The sequence below is a fragment of the Osmerus mordax genome, chromosome 26 (assembly GCF_038355195.1).
Source record: "Osmerus mordax isolate fOsmMor3 chromosome 26, fOsmMor3.pri, whole genome shotgun sequence".
Taxonomy (NCBI): Eukaryota; Metazoa; Chordata; class Actinopteri; order Osmeriformes; family Osmeridae; genus Osmerus; species Osmerus mordax.
Window position 1 is genome coordinate 263646 of NC_090075.1, and position 16278 is coordinate 279923.

At 46.7% G+C, this 16278-nt stretch overlaps 2 protein-coding genes across 2 annotated transcripts; one reads left to right on the top strand and one right to left on the bottom strand.

Moving 5' to 3' along the window:
- The first annotated feature begins 264 nt into the window (after nucleotides 1-264).
- Nucleotides 265-6029, top strand: dzip1l (DAZ interacting zinc finger protein 1-like). The gene is made up of 14 exons (XM_067230094.1): nucleotides 265-744; nucleotides 1482-1566; nucleotides 1686-1810; nucleotides 2109-2270; nucleotides 2627-2740; nucleotides 2832-2894; nucleotides 3538-3690; nucleotides 3797-3827; nucleotides 3925-4011; nucleotides 4099-4235; nucleotides 4452-4741; nucleotides 4877-5076; nucleotides 5517-5659; nucleotides 5874-6029. The coding sequence occupies exons 1-14, from the start codon at nucleotides 265-267 to the stop codon at nucleotides 6027-6029; spliced, it is 2226 nt and encodes a 741-aa protein (XP_067086195.1).
- A 502-nt stretch (nucleotides 6030-6531) lies between these two features.
- Nucleotides 6532-9433, bottom strand: LOC136936210 (claudin-18-like). Its single transcript, XM_067229965.1, has 5 exons — nucleotides 9128-9433; nucleotides 7911-8075; nucleotides 7638-7773; nucleotides 7423-7533; nucleotides 6532-6936 (listed from the first exon to the last, which is right to left on the bottom strand). Exons 1-5 carry the CDS (start codon nucleotides 9345-9347, stop codon nucleotides 6792-6794), a joined length of 777 nt encoding a protein of 258 aa, XP_067086066.1. The 5' UTR covers nucleotides 9348-9433; the 3' UTR covers nucleotides 6532-6791.
- Nucleotides 9434-16278: the final 6845 nt, after the last annotated feature.

A 16278-nucleotide genomic window follows, 5' to 3' on the forward strand; every position in this document is an offset into this window, starting at 1 on the left:
TCATTTTTAGTCATTTACATTTAGTCATTTAGCAGACGCTTTTATCCAAAGCGATTAGTCGCATTACATATTTATGAAAGCGAGTCTATGACTAAATTGGCACAACTGCATTACAAACGAATTAGCAATAAACAACTTACTACTTGCATTAGACCGCTGTAAATGAAAATATAAAAAAGCTTATCTTCCTAATCTTGAATACAGCATTTATTGAAGGGCCAGCTGTATCCCAGCCTAGCTTTGGTCCCCAGCTGTTACATGACCATGCCAGGGCAGCTGCCCCCCGTAGAGCCTCTCCACTGGGCCTCACGCCCCCTGCGCTTTCGCCCCCGGACCGAGGCTGTGGACTGGCGGCGTGTCTCCGCCTTGGACGTAGACCGCGTCGCCTTGGAGATGGACGTGGGTGTCCTGCAGGAGTTCATCTCCGCGGTAACCTTCTGTGATGTCAGCGGCGAGAGGTGTCCCCACTGCCGTAACCCTGCAGAGCCAGCGCTGCTTAAGGTACTGCGCATGTCCCAGCTCAGCACCGAATACCTGCTGCACTGTCAGGACTACCTGAGCAGCCAGGTGTGCAGCCTGGAGCAGCGCCTGCAGGGGGCGCTGTCCCGGGCGGAGGAGGAGGCAGAGGAACGGGCCCGTCGCACAGTTGAGCTGCAGGCCGCGCAACAAGAGAGCAGACGGCGCAAGAAAATTATTTCCACCCAACAGTTTCTCCTGCAGGCCAGTTCCAACAGCTACCACAAGGTGAAACCTCACGTTGTAACCTCAACCACACAGGGTGAACCCTCACGTTGTAACCTCAACCACACAGGGTGAACCCTCACGTTGTAACCTCAACCACACAGGGTGAACCCTCACGTTGTAACCTCAACCACACAGGGTGAACCCTCACGTTGTAACCTCAACCACACAGGGTGAACCCTCACGTTGTAACCTCAACCACACAGGGTGAACCCTCACGTTGTAACCTCAACCACACAGGGTGAACCCTCACGTTGTAACCTCAACCACACAGGGTGAACCCTCACGTTGTAACCTCAACCACACAGGGTGAACCCTCACGTTGTAACCTCAACCACACAGGGTGAACCCTCACGTTGTAACCTCAACCACACAGGGTGAACCCTCACGTTGTAACCTCAACCACACAAGGTGAACCCTCACGTGCTGTCTTGACAGTTTAGTCTAACAGGCCTATCTGGAACTCTGCTACATGCTATGAATCAATCGAGGTGTTATTACAATGTCAATCTCTACTGGGTTAGAGCAACCCGTTTGTCCGGGCCAAGGATTTAATTACACGTAAAAAAAATTGGTGTTGTATTTTAGTTTTTACATAACACACTTCATTAGCAAAGACTACCTTGTTCACTAGTGTTCAAAACAAAGCAGCTCTATCAGCCCTGATTGCATATCTGACGCCTAACCCTCCCATCTGACGCAACCCTGACCCTAACCCTTAAATCCATTAATTCCCTCAGTGCCAATTCTGTGAGAAATCATTCGTCAATTATTCCTACTTACAAGCACACCTTCAGCGGAGACACCCAGAGGTTACTGGCGCAGGTTGGTTTCTAAGCACCAAATCAGTGCTGTCAATCATTCTCAAAAATCCACCCAAACATGTCTATTTTGTTGAACAGTTTTTAATGTTATTGTGGTCCACTGCCTGTGTTTGGTCTCAGAGAGGCAGAAAAAGAGGCAGGTGGAGCAGGTGGAGGAGGGGATGCAGGAGCTGAGAGAGAGGCTGGAACTGGCCCAGAGGAGGCTGGAGGCTGAAAGAGAGGCTGACGCTCTCAGGAGACAGCAGGTAACTGGGGGAGCTACACTGCATCCTTCCACATGTAATATAATAATAATAAGACTTTATTTATATTGCACATTTCATACAAGAATTGCAGCTCAAGGTGCTTTACATGAAATCAATAAAAACAATAATACAAGTAATAAAAGTAATAAAACCCTTCTGATGCCGCAATTTTTTAGGTAATCACACAAGCCGCAGTCTTTGCGGTATCTCGAGCCACAGTTTTTGTGGTTTCCCAATATAAATAAAAATGTAACTCAACAAAACACAAGCCGCACAACCTGGTGCTCGTCTTCCCCAGGCCCTGGAGGAGCAACGGAGGAAGGAGGCGTTGGAGCAAGAAAAGCTGGAGAGTTGGAAGGAGGAGGAGAGGAAGAAGTTTCAGGAGGAGATGAGGGACCTGAGGCAGCTCTTCTTGCAGGAGTTCAGAGACATGGCCAGTAGGAGCTCGTCCATCGAGACTGTGAGTGCTGCTCTCGTGAACGTTCATGTGAGGAACGGCCTGCCAGGAGCAGGAAAGTCAGTGAATGATGAGAAGTAAACTAGTGCAGCCAGCAGATGGTGCCATAGTGTAAAGGACAAACAATTTTGCACACACGCTACTGAAAAGTCTGATCCCAAGGCCTCACAAAGCAGTTGTTAGCACCTTACTTGTTTCAGACATTGGCCTCCATTTTTCAATCTAATAAGATTTGTTGTAAGTAAGTTACCATTATTGGTAGAACCTTTTGGTAGAATTTTAGTTTGTCTCAAAACAACAGCTTCTGACTTTAGTCAGGATACAGCTGGTTGTTGACAAGGTCCAAACCTCTCTAACAGAAACTGCAGGAGCTCCAGACCAGAGAGGTGACTGCTTCCACCCCGGGCTACTTACAAGATGAGGATGAGCTGCAACAGAGAGAGAAGGAACTGAGGGTGAAACTATCTCAGCAGGTAACAGAGCAGGACACTACACACACGCTGTTTACCTCTCTCCATCCACCGCCAGTATCTCTCTCCCTTTCTCTGTTTCTCCCTCCCTCAGAAGAGTGAATGGAAGAAGAAGTTAAAGGAAATACAGAACAGACATCTGCTGGAGAAAGAGGAGGTATTGAAACAACAAACCCACAGTTCTGATGAGGCACGCCGCAGTGCAGACAAGCAGCGTTCCGTTTTTTTCCGCACTCAACATAACGTACCAAAAATCTGTCTCCACAACCGGTTAGAATTACATTAAGGGTTGGGGTGAGGAGTTAGGGTTAGTTTTAGGGTCAGGAGCTAGGTTTAGAGTTTCGGTTAAGTTTTGGTGTTATATTTTGTGAAATATATTATTGTTGCTTGCTTTTTCTACAGGTACTCTGTTGCACTTTTGAGGTTCATGTTGTTTAATTGTAACTTGTTTAACTACATGCTCTTGTGGTTCTGGCCTTTGGCACTTATTTGGTTTTTCACAATGTATGCTTCATGTTTTGGCTACCCGCAATGTTTGGGGCTATCTCGTTGTTATGATCAGTGACCTATGCACTTTGTAAATCTCTCTCTTGGAAGTCGCTTTGGATAAAAGCGTCTGCTAAATGAATAAATGTAAATGTGTTCAGGTTAAAGGTTAGGGAAAATGGGATTTTGAATGAGTCCCCACAAGAAAAGCAATACAACTGGAATGTGCTTGCATGGAAACAAAACAACCCAAAATGAAATGCGTGTGAGACAGCATGCTGGGTCTGTGACTTCTGAGTCCCCCTGTTCCCCAGCTGCAGACTGAGACTGAGAAGCTGAGGAGCATGGCTGCTGACCACAGCCCTGCTGACCACAGCCCCGCCCTGCAGAGGCTCCAGCAGCAGGTGCGCTCCTTCTCCAGGCAGGCCAGGCAACAGGATCAGCTGCTCAGGGCCCAGGAGGAGACGGTAACCTAACCCTCCAGCACCCTCCACCCTCAGCACTGGTCTAGAGCTGAGGTCTACCTCAGGAAATATTAATATAAAAATATTAAGTTGACTGTGTGTGTTTCAGATCAGGAAGCTGTCAGCCAGGCACATACCTGGTAATGTCACCGTCATACTGTCACTATTCCCCTCCAAAGACTCAAATCTTTCTGTGCAACAGCATTATTCAGTGTTCTTTATTTACCTGTTCTGTAGTGGAAGACGCCCCTGTCCAACAAATAGTCCAGCAGTCCACTGCAGCGCAGGATAAGGAAGAGGAGAGCGAGGAAGAAGAACAACAAGGTTATTTATTCTGGAAAACAACACGTGTTAGCATAGCCTAGTTATCAGGTCAGGTAGCCCCTCCTTATAACAGGTGTTCCTGTCTAGCAGAGGTGGAGGACTCGGAGGAGACCAGGAGGCGGGTGCTGGAGTCCCTGCGCAGGAACCCGAGGCTGGGGAGGGAGTTCAGGCCCCTGCTGGTGGCCGCCCTGGAGGAGAAGCTAGAGAACATGGGCGTGAGGAAGGTAGATGCATCACATCTGGAGGAAGAACTGACATAAGAGCTCTTATTCCCCCACTGCATTTTCAGGGCAGTTGTTGAATCACACTTCTTTTCAACTATAGAATAATCGCTGCATCGTACCTCAACCATAGAGAAAAATCATTGTTGTTATTGATCCAAAGTATGACAGAAAAATCTCTAATGGTATTGATGAAAATGTTCCCTATTGATGTTCTAGGGTACCAAAGGCATTTCCCAGAAGTCCTTCAGCAGCCTGAGTGTGGCAGTGTCTGGCCAGCGCCAGCTGAGGTTCAGACAGGTCTCTAACCTCCCGGGCCTCAGGGAGGCTCTGGCCAAACAGCTGGCTCGGAGGGTGCGCCGCCTGCAGAAGATGCAGACTACCTCAGAACATCATGCATCTGCATCACAGGCACAGAGTAGGAGCCCTCCTACTCTGCCCTCCTCTAGGAAGACAGAGAAGGTTCCGGTGACTCAACAAACATCAAAGCCCCATCAACAGAAGAACCGGTAATCACAGGAAATACAAACAACAACTAATGTTCAACCTTAACATGAGTTCTATAATTGTGGGAGTGGTCAATATTATCCAGCTGCTGACAGCTGTGTTAGCTATCAAGTGTATTTCATCTGTCTTATCTCCAGAACCCCTCCCTTCAGTTCAGACGAGGAGTCTGTGGAGGACAGCGCTTATGTGACCAGCCCGGGGAGCAGGTCAGCCCCCTCCGTCAGGGTGGTGCGCTCTGGGCCCCGCCCCCCAGCCCCCCCCACAGACGACTGGTCCGACTCCGACCTCTCTGAGGGGCTCTCCGCCCCCTCAGGTTACCATGGCCGCGCGGTTCAAGGTCAGCCTATCACCCGCCCCCTCAGGTTACCATGGCCGCGCGGTTCAAGGTCAGCCTATCACCCGCCCCCTCAGGTTACCATGGCCGCGCGGTTCAAGGTCAGCCTGTCACCCGCCCCCTCAGGTTACCATGGCCGCGCGGTTCAAGGTCAGCCTGTCACCCGCCCCCTCAGGTTACCATGGCCGCGCGGTTCAAGGTCAGCCTGTCACCCGCCCCCTCAGGTTACCATGGCCGCGCGGTTCAAGGTCAGCCTGTCACCCGCCCCCTCCTTTTACTGTTGAATAATGTCGTTTTTAGTCATTAGTTTGGAACAAAGAGAGCTGGGCGTCGGATTGGTATTTGGTACATTCTGCTTCACCTTCAGGGCGGTAGTTAAGTCATGATGTTCTGCTTGGCTGCAGGCGCGGTAATTAAGTCATGATGTTCTGCTTCACCTGCAGGTGCGTTTGTTAAGTCTCTGACCAGGAGCCTGGAGAGACAGCTGAGCTCCCCTGGGACCAGGCCCCCAGGAGGGGTCAGGGTGGGGCCCCCTCCTGCTGGACCCCCCAAACCTAAGCCCCGCTCTGCTGTCAGACACCTACAGGTGGGCTAATCACTAAGGTCCAGTTTCTCAGACATGGATTAAACCTAGTTCTAAAGTAGGAGAAAGGCTTAATACATGTCTGGGAAAATGGGCCTATATACATGATTGTTTTAGGCCTACTCCCTGCCCAGGTGTTAGTCTGCCAGACATCACAACTTTGGTGGCCTAAACACACATAAGAGTGACTCATGCTCTGAGCCCTTCCTTGTCCTAGTTATCGGAGGAGGAGAGCGACTTGGAGCTGTCGTCCATCGAGGAGATCCTGCCAGCAGGGGGCGCAGTGAGGGGGGGGCAGGGCAGCACGGAGGTGGGCGGGACCTCGGGGACCAGCGTGTGGAGCTCCTCCAATAGCAGGGCCGGAGGACTTTGATATCCTGCCTCCCTGACGCACGTACAAGTGTGGCCCCATTTTTGGGTCAGTTATAATCATGATCAGGAGCTGAAATACACTATTGATTCATTAAATATGCCAGTTTTGAAGAGCTTGGGGATATCCTAATTTCGAAATTATGATATTTTGTATTTAAGTTATGTAACAGTTTGATAAACTTTAAGCACTCTCCTATTACAATGTTGATTGATTTTGGGATTAATGGGAAAATGTGTCCAAACTTTTGACTGGTACTGTATATTGTGTCCCCAAATTTTTTTATTTTAAGAATACATTTTGTAAAATGTTTCTTTTTGTAAAATAGATTACATTATAGAAGTTATACATTTTACATTGTATTCATTATTACCTTTAAATAGCATTTCTATCTTGATTCCAATAATACAACACGACACAATAATGACAACAATACTATTGCTACAAAATTTCAATATTAACATTTATGTTGTTTTTTTTAGAAATAAACATTACAATGGTCCTCATGAATGCAGAATTAGACACAAATGTTTTAATAGTATAAAAGAACAGGATAAAATAATGAAGATGATAAACAGAAAGTACAGAAGAGTATTAGTTTAATAAAGACATTTTACTTCGTAACTTCTACACAGTTAACCTTGAGTATGACATTTTCTTAAAACCTTACCAAATTGTTATGAATATAAATTAATAAACAATTAAAATTGCTTGGTTTAGAAGATGATCTTAGATCTTCCAAGCTTTCCATGGAGTTCAGGGTGTTCACACGTAGTCAAACCTCTGTGTGGACTGGGGTCCCTGCATGCTGGGTGCCTTGTAGGAGTCCCCGTAGACCGGCCGCCCTCTCTGCTCGGCCTTGTACACCGTGTTGTTGTGTGAGGCAGCTTTGTAGGACTTTCCATTGTACCTAAAGGAATACCAAAAAGAGCAATGTGATTATTTTAATGTGATTTAAGTTGAAGGGATGACTAACCCAAGGGATAACTGAACCAACATAACCATACAGAGCTCTAGAGTCAGAGTTCCAGAGCCAGGTGGGGCTGGAGCTCTAGAATCAGAGTTCCAGAGCCAGGTGGGGCTGGAGCTCTAGAATCAGAGTTCCAGAGCCAGATGGGGCTGGAGCTCTAGAATCAGAGTTCCACAGCCAGGTGGGGCTGGAGCTCTAGAATCAGAGTTCCACAGCCAGGTGGGGCTGGAGCTCTAGAATCAGAGTTCCAGAGCCAGATGGGGCTGGAGCTCTAGAATCAGAGTTCCACAGCCAGGTGGGGCTGGAGCTCTAGAATCAGAGTTCCAGAGCCAGATGGGGCTGGAGCTCTAGAATCAGAGTTCCACAGCCAGGTGGGGCTGGAGCTCTAGAATCAGAGTTCCAGAGCCAGGTGGGCTTGGAGCTTACCGGTCCCTCTCTGGCACCATCCCCCGGCAGGCAAAGCACATCATGACCCCACCCACAAACAGCACAGCTCCACCTATCCAACCCACAAATAGGGCGGGGCCAAATGTGTACCTGGAAAGGGAACAAAGCAATGACTCAAGAGCTCAGAACAAATATAGCATCACAAAAAACGACCATTTGCAGGTATATCAACTTAGTGTCTATTTTCTGTTTACCTCGGAGTCAGAGTCCCCCCACCCAGGAGCCCTCCTCCAAACCCCCCCCCGAACCCCCCATCGTTGTAGGTGGTGAAGTTGAAGCTGGTCACGACCAGGTTAGCGAAGGCAGATACACCTGCAATGCCACACACACCTAGGGAGAAGAACACAAGGGATCAACATTGCTGATGCAAAAACATTTGAGTGTCGGAAGACAACAAAATACGACTTTCTTGCTTCAATGATTGGTAGATTAGTAAGAAATAAATCAAATATTTCATTTCAATGCACCTGCAAGAACAAACATGATCCCAGAGGTCAGAGTCATGGTGGCCTTCAGGTTGTCGTCCATGCTGCCCATCTTCAGGCACTTCAGCGCAAAAATAGCAATGAAACATCCGATGGCTCCCAGAACAATTCCTACGATCATCAACGCTCGCACAGCTTGAAGGAGGGCTGAGGGACAAACATGTGAAATGTTATACTAAATACAAACATGTGAAATGTTATACTAAATACAAACATGTGAAATGTTATACTAAATACAAACATGTGAAATGTTATACTAAATACAAACATGTGAAATGTTATACTAATTTCATGCAAAAATTCTAAAAGAAAGCATCAAAGAAAAAGGAAGATCCTTTTTGAAGAAGTTGTCACTTCTTCAACTACCATATCCCATGAGGTCGACGGTATACAGTACATACCCCATGAGGTTGACAGTATACAGTACAATTAAATAGACTGGACAACTAAACACCTTTAAAGTAACTTCTCTAGAGTGCTTTTTATCTCCCCAACTAAACTCCAGCCAAGTCTTACCTGGTAGTCCTAGGATTGTAAAGAAAGGTCTGCATTGAGATGTGCCATATTCTGTACCTACACATGAGTACCATAGTCCAGAATAGGTGTAAACGCTTGTTACTACGGCAAAAGAACGGTCTTGTAATGCCCACATATCCATTGCTGTGGCAGCTGATATCAAGAACTGTCCCAGTAATGCCAGCATGAATCCTGTTAGCTGAAACATCGAGGCGGACATTTTACTTTCTCTGCGCTAGTCAGATAGCTACCTGTTGGCCTCAGAGGTGGGCTGTGGGTTCTTGAAATGGCTGTCCATCCTGGGACCTTATCACTATGTACTCTTCAACAGAGAACCAACCTTGTCAAATGTTTACTCAAAATGTCATCACAACATGACATCACAGTCGTCACAGTTTCGATAAATGATAACATTTTTGGAAGACCATTTCCGCATTTCACATTGAAAGGTGTGGTTTCACCTTCTTTCTTATCTAGTTATTTCCTAATTATTCTCTCAAATTACAAGCCACTTAAATTCCATTCATCATGATCGTCATTATAATACTCCAGTACTTACTAATCCATTGTGATTCTTAATGGACCGAATGCATTGACTTTCATATCAAGTCATTAGATCCCCTTTCAACCATGTGTACAGTTCATGTATTTTGTCCAGCTCAGATAAAGAAAGGAAGTCCTACCTGGTAGACCCAAGATAGTGAAGTACGGCCGGCACTCTGTGAGCCCGGAGCTTTGCCTCACACAGGACCTCCACAGCCCAGCGTAGGAGTAGATGGCCGTAATGGGGTTGTCGAACAGGTCCTCTGTGCCCCACTGGTCCATGCCCGTGGACGCAACTATCCCCGCCAACCCCAACACACTCAGCACGAAGCCCATCACCTGGCACAGGGTCACCGCCATTGCGCTCTCGATTACACTCTACTGTACTCTGCACTTCTCTTCTTTTGTCCCTTACTCTTATATACTCTTCAGCTGTTCTCTCAATCTGAATCTGCTGCTTGTCTTCTGAAGACTCCCCTTGGTCAGGTCAGATGTTGAGCCAGGAGTCTGTGAGGCTTAGTGTCTGTATGACTGGGTTGGACTGGGTTGGACTGGGTTGGACTGGGTTGGACTGATTGCTGTAACATGGGGGCGGACCTCGTGTGTTTTCCCTCAGCCATCACAAGTAGGGTGTGGCTCAGGAGTAACGGTGAGGGAAGATGGAGGCAGATCAGACTGACTGTTTCATGGTTTAGTCACAGAAACATTTGTTGACAACAGTTTTATTGTAGTATACCGATACTTTGCTGCCTAAGGGCCTATACCGTACTGTACTCATAAGTGGCCCTATGTAACAATGGCTTCCCATTATCCCTACCATGACACCATGAACACAACCCACATAAAAGAATACAAGCACTAATGAATTAGTTTATAAACCGTTTTAGTGTTTTCTATTTCGAAGGCTTGAAGTATTTTCTTGAGGCAAACATCGTGTGCGTCTGGAAGTGACTTGTCCTGAGATGAGACTGTGAGCAGATATGAGGCTTCTTTCAAATGTAGGCGCCGATTTTTCTGAAACAGCCGTTTAGGGTTGTGTTGTGTTTCTGTGGCGGCTTCTAACCGATACCAGGTGACGCTGTTGACAGAACATGGACGTAGCCTACATATTTAAAGCAAATACTGATATGATTGTAATGAACTGAAACCGATTTGACTGAAGCTGATAGCCGTTGTACACCTCAGATGACAAACAAAAGTGCAAATCATCACTGATGCATCATACCTACATTCTCAAATTTGAATTTATACTAAAGTTTGATACAGAAGACTTTATTGACCAGATCAGACTGAAATAGCTTGTCTATATCTATGTGAGCATTATTTTGTTTGTAGTATTTAATACACATGCTTTGTGTTAAGTTGGTCATTTCTGCAAAGTTAGGATGTCCGAAAAGCCAAATAAACAAGATGATTTTTAAGAATGTTGGAGGAAACATGGTGAATACAGGTCATAATACTGTGTTTATCTGGCAAGATCACAGGCTTTTTCAGGTCCCTCCAAGGCCCTAATCAGATTGAGATTAGAATGGATTTCAATAGGAACGCAAACAGGGACCCACCCCGGGAACAGAACAGAATACTGAGAATGAAGGTCACTGTTTGTCAGGCTTGAAACTCAACAAATACTTATGAAGCGCTACGCTCCATCATTCACATGTTCCGGTTCTAAGTCAATGATTTCAGATCTTTGCCTATTGCAGGTGGCATACACGTTCATATTTTTTATTGTTCATTCTGAGTAGCCTAGTCTTATCACTGTATCAACAAAGGTTTGCTTGTGAAGGCACAGTAGCTGGTGCAGCTCAATCCCAGTGTGTTTCCCCTCTAACAACATGGTTCTCTTTAGCTCTCTTTCTCTGCAGCTTTCTCTCACATCCCCTATTCACCAAGCACACAGAGAGACCATTTCCTCAGCGTAAGGGCCTGTGTGAATGAGCTATAGGGTTCGTACAGGGTGATAAGGAGATTTTACAGACCTTGCATGGTATAGTTCACACACTATAGGCTTTTTCAGCCACAAGTTTAACTTACTTTTGTATTCATATAGAAGGAAGTTTTTGGGGGCATAAAACTTTCAAGAGTCTATTTACAACCAAGTCCCATTTTGGTCACCAGCTTCTGTCAATTTAGACTTCCATTAGAGAGGCACGAACTAACAAGCACACTATAACTGAGCTCTGATGAAATGATGAAAGGCTGCCTTGGAAAATAGTGGTGAAATGGAGCATGTAGTACCTTTCACCTCTGGATCCCTGCCCAGCCAGCACCTCCTACTACCATAATGGCTCCTGTTCCTACATCCATGCGCTGCCCGTCAATTACACTAGAGGGCAGAGTTAGTGCAGAGAAAACACAGTGAGAGTAGACCGAGGCATAAACCAGTTGTCCTCTGTGGCCCTCAGGTACTGCACACTGTGAGCAGGTTAGAAGTTGCAGAATTCACATTTACAACACAGTTCCTCTCCCTCAGGAGGGGAAATTAATCTAAGATGATAAGTAAGATGACATCCTGTAACCGTGTTGGAACCCGTGTCTTTGTCAGGAAAAAAAAACAAAAACTTGGAACCAAAGACGACGCAACAGACTACAGCTGTTAACCAGGAGAGACCTTCTTGTTTGGCCCATTCTGGGTCCCTGAGCTGGTCTGTTCGAATGCTGATGATGGGCTGATCTGTTCTACATTAGTTAAGACTTCTGAGAGCCTTATGTACTTCATGTGAAATAGTTATTAATAATCTTTATCTGGAGATACAGACACAACCTGTAACCATGAACCACTGCACGACCACATCTCTCCCATTGGAAACTCTCAGTGTGTTTAGCACCCAGACACACAGGGAAGGGAGCGGCTACATCTCAGAAATGTGCTACATTTGAAGAATGACAGAAAACTTCAAAAATCCCCAAGCAATTAACCAATCGGAGTCCAGCAGGATGGAGTGACAGAGTGTACACATCATTGGCCGACAGGCTCGCATCCGTTATGCATTCAGAAGGAAGAGATCTAAATTAGAGAGCCAATTAACTCCGCTAATAGCCCTCTCCAATTTAATCTGGAAGACAATGGGGATTGAAGAGGACGCTTTATTAAAGACTCAAGCCTCTACAATATCCTCTTTCTGCCTCGATTCTGCAGGCCTGCACTTGCCGGCTTGTTTTCTCTTCAATTAGCCCACTGCTTTCTATGATTAAGTGCCTATAATTATTTTTCAATTAAGGCTTTGATCTGGTGTGTACTGTACACAGCGCCTGGGCGCGTGGGGAAGAATGAGGATGAGACAGTGAATTTGTTCTCTTCTGTCTGGCGTTGATGGGGGTGCAAGTGAGATTAAGTTTGCTGGACCGCCGGGAACGCAGCTAGGCGCCCACAAATAAACTGACTTCCACAAATCAGTCCTGAGCTGTGAAGCTAAGTACATCTACCATGGGCTGTCTTAGACTCCAAGTTTGAATTTGGCAGTTTAAAGTTTCGGGTCTTTTACTGAAGGTGAGAAGTTGCCAAGAACTGAAATCCCATGATACTCCAACGATCAAACTCTCTGCTGATCAAACTGAACTGTTCCATCAAAGACCGACCGTGCTTTTACCTGCTTCTGTCTGGAAGAGAATCACACTACAGGCAGCATGCTAGTTATCACACAACAGGCAGCATGCTAGTTATCACACTACAGGCAGCATGCTAGTTATCACACTACAGGCAGCATGCTAGTTATCACACTACAGGCAGCATGGTAGTTATCACACTACAGGCAGCATGCTAGTTATCACACAACAGGCAGCATGCTAGTTATCACACAACAGGCAGCATGCTAGTTATCACACAACAGGCAGCATGCTAGTTATCACACTACAGGCAGCATGGTAGTTATCACACTACAGGCAGCATGGTAGTTATCACACTACAGGCAGCATGCTAGTTATCACACTACAGGCAGCATGCTAGTTATCACACTACAGGCAGCATGCTAGTTATCAAACTACAGGCAGCATGCTAGTTATCACACTACAGGCAGCATGCTAGTTATCACACTACAGGCAGCATGGTAGTTAAACAGTTGTAACATTGACAGTCAAGGGTATTTAGCGAAACAAAATGTCAGCAAGTGCACTGATCTGTTTGTGTGCAACATGGTACTTTACACAACTCGCACCTTAATTCCGCTGTTTACTTACTTGAGCCAAGGGTTCGATCAGGAGTGCAGATGTTCCGGGAGAAATGACAGTCTGGGTTAATTATCCAGACTGCAGCACCAGGAACAGTCAGAGCTCAGGATTCAGGGTGGAGGAGAGCTGACATCAGGTATTGTGCAGAAAGACTTAACTACTAGGAGCTACTTTAACCTCCCCGGGCCATATCTGACACAGACTCACACTTTCTCTCTCTCTCTAAAACACACACATACAATCATACACTACTCTTTCACTCTCTATCTCAAACACACACACACCTTTTACTCTCTCATACACTCACTCTATCACACACACAAACACGTTGTCTCTTATATACTCTCACACACTACCTTGGACCTGTGTTCTCAGACCCACAGGAATCTAGACTGGTGAGGGGAGAGGGGATCAGGTGACGTGTGACAGGGTGATGCTGGTGTGGCAGGCCAGAGCAGGCTGCAGCCTGAGAGCTGGTCTGTGGTTCCTGATAGCAGAGCGAGAGCGTGAACAGGGAAGGGACACACTCCCATCCTCCACACAGCACTGTTGTGGAGCACTCTGGGAAGTTTGCAGACTCTTAGGAAGTTAGGAGATTCTGTAGGAAAAACATTTCAGTTTACGATTGAATAAAGAACAGTATTTTTTATTTGATCACTCTACATAAATATTACATTGTTGTTTGTAAAAAACTAAAACCATTTCTATGAACTATGAAGCCTGATACTGACTACCTGCTACTGACTACCTGATACTGACTACCTGCTACAGACTACCTGCTACTGACTACCTGCTACTGACTACCTGCTACTGACTACCTGCTACTGACTACCTGCTACTGACTACCTGCACCACCTCTCTGGTGTTGCTACTGACTACCTGCACAGAGCTGCATGCAGCAGAGAGGAGGGGTGAGGCGTTGGGGAGGAGAGGAATGGAGGAGAAAAGAAGGGGGGAAAGAGGGAGGCTGGATGCTTTCACTGCCCTAGAAGGCTGGAGGAAGAAAATAATGAAATATCACGGCTTTGTGGGATATGGGGGAAAAATTGAAGTGAAAGTGTGAGGAGCTGGTTGTGTTGCAGTCGGGAGGGGGTTAGGAATTGTGTCTGAAACATTTTGTATGACCTCCTCTCTGGTCCATCCATCAGTAGCCTGCCTCATTATTCTAACTAGCCAGCTCCTTTCTTCTGTTGCGGGACGCCATCAGCTGCAATCTGCATGCCAATTATAGTCCAGCCCCCCTGATACCCTGCATGGAAAATGATCTGTCAAGGAAAAAAAGGAAAGGAGAAACGAAAAAGCTTGTGCAGCGTAGACCAGTCTCTCCACCCCTCCTCCTTCCTACCCCATCCCCCTTTGCACTCTTTCTCTCCCTCTCTCTTTCCATCTCTCTCTCTCTCTTTCCCTGCCTGCTTTCCCGCATAGCTGTGACAGGGCTTCCCGGAAAATTAATCTATGGAAAAAGAAGAAAAAAAAATTATAAATGTAGCTATTCTCCTTTTCTGGCCGCTCAGTTCTTGGGCTCCGGAGGGCAGGAGAAGTGGAGTTTGTGATAATTGCTGGGGAGACGGGGGGCGATAACAAAGGGTCCCTCTTCCTCAGAATGTTACTCTGAGGGCAGTGGGAGCGGTCATGAGCCCCCGCCGTGCCCCTCCCCTGCAGGTACGCATCCCTTTCACTCCCTCCACTTCATCGTCAAATTACAGATGAGATGAGCGGCTATTTCTGATCACTTTCTTGATCTCTTAACTGTGCCAGTGGGATGGAGGGGAACCGGAGTCAGGAGGCCACATCTCTCCACAATGCTGCTCTCCACACCGGCAAGAGACAAAACCCAATTACGTATGGAGATCAGGTAGATATCCATTCTGAGAGATCATCGTTTAATAGGATGTCATCCCATGAGTACCTATCATAGTCTGCCCACATCTACAGTATGCCTGTGGCTGAAAGAACCAGCAAGCCTAACCCTAACCCAGCCGAAAGCCTGAGACAATGAAGGAAGCTCCACAACAGGAAATTATCTAAAGAAATAAGCAGGAAAGCATGAAGGGAAACTCACATTTGTGTGTACAGGCCTTAAAGCCAGACCCCCTGGTCTACCCTTTGTGGATGAGAGACAACCTATCTGTAGGCATGAGAGTTTCAAAAGCCACAAAGGCCTTCCAAATCTTGTGTTTCACCTGATTTTGAGCGTGGGGAAGAGGGCTGGAGCCGGAGAGAGGAACAGTCGCTCGAGGATCGGGTATGCTCTGTCTCTCTTTGTACTGCATGTGTGTGTGCCTCGATTAAAGAAAGGAGATTCTTTAAGCACTTTAAGGCCATTTTCTCCAATTGTTTCACGCCCCCTTCCATATCCTCCCTCACAAAACACTTAATGTCGACGGCAGCATAGACCTCTTCCTCTACTATCACAGACAGCAGGACCAGGGTGGGGAGGACTAGAAAGACCAAGGGGTCTGAGCAGGGGAGGGCCAGGGGAGGACCAGGGGAACAGCACATCTCCCTCCTGCTGTGTCTGATGTGGACAGAAGGGAAGGTGAGACTGAACCAGGCATGTTTCCTACTTGGTGCAGCCTGCCTGTGGAAACCCTCCAGACTGGAGAACAACACTGCATCTCAGTATTCAGAGCAAGGAGTGAGCGACATTACTGCTGGGTAGAACGGCCAGTCGGACGCTGTACCCTGGAGTCATAATTAACAATCCTGTCGCCAAGTTGTCACTAGTCAATTACACCTCGCACTCGCTCGGGCACTTGCTCTGACTGGAAGCGACGCAAAGACTCTGGTTGTCATCTGAGAGGGAGACAGAAAGAAAATGACAGAAATGAAGATTATTGTGAAATGGGGATTTTGTGCGGAGTTTAACAGTCCGTGTCAGAAGGTGGGCGCTGAATGCGAGCCACCAAATGTCCCCCAAAACACGAAACCATTATTGTCGATTATACAGAACGAGGACTTTGGTGTTGCTTTAATTGGAGCTTTGGCTCGCATCAGTTTCCAATTACTTTTATGCTAGCCTACGGTTAATGCAGTGACAATGGCCGGTTGGGAGGATTCCTCACCAGCGGTGGGCAGTGGGGATTGTCACTGATGAGAAATGAGGGTGTGGAGAGAGTGGACA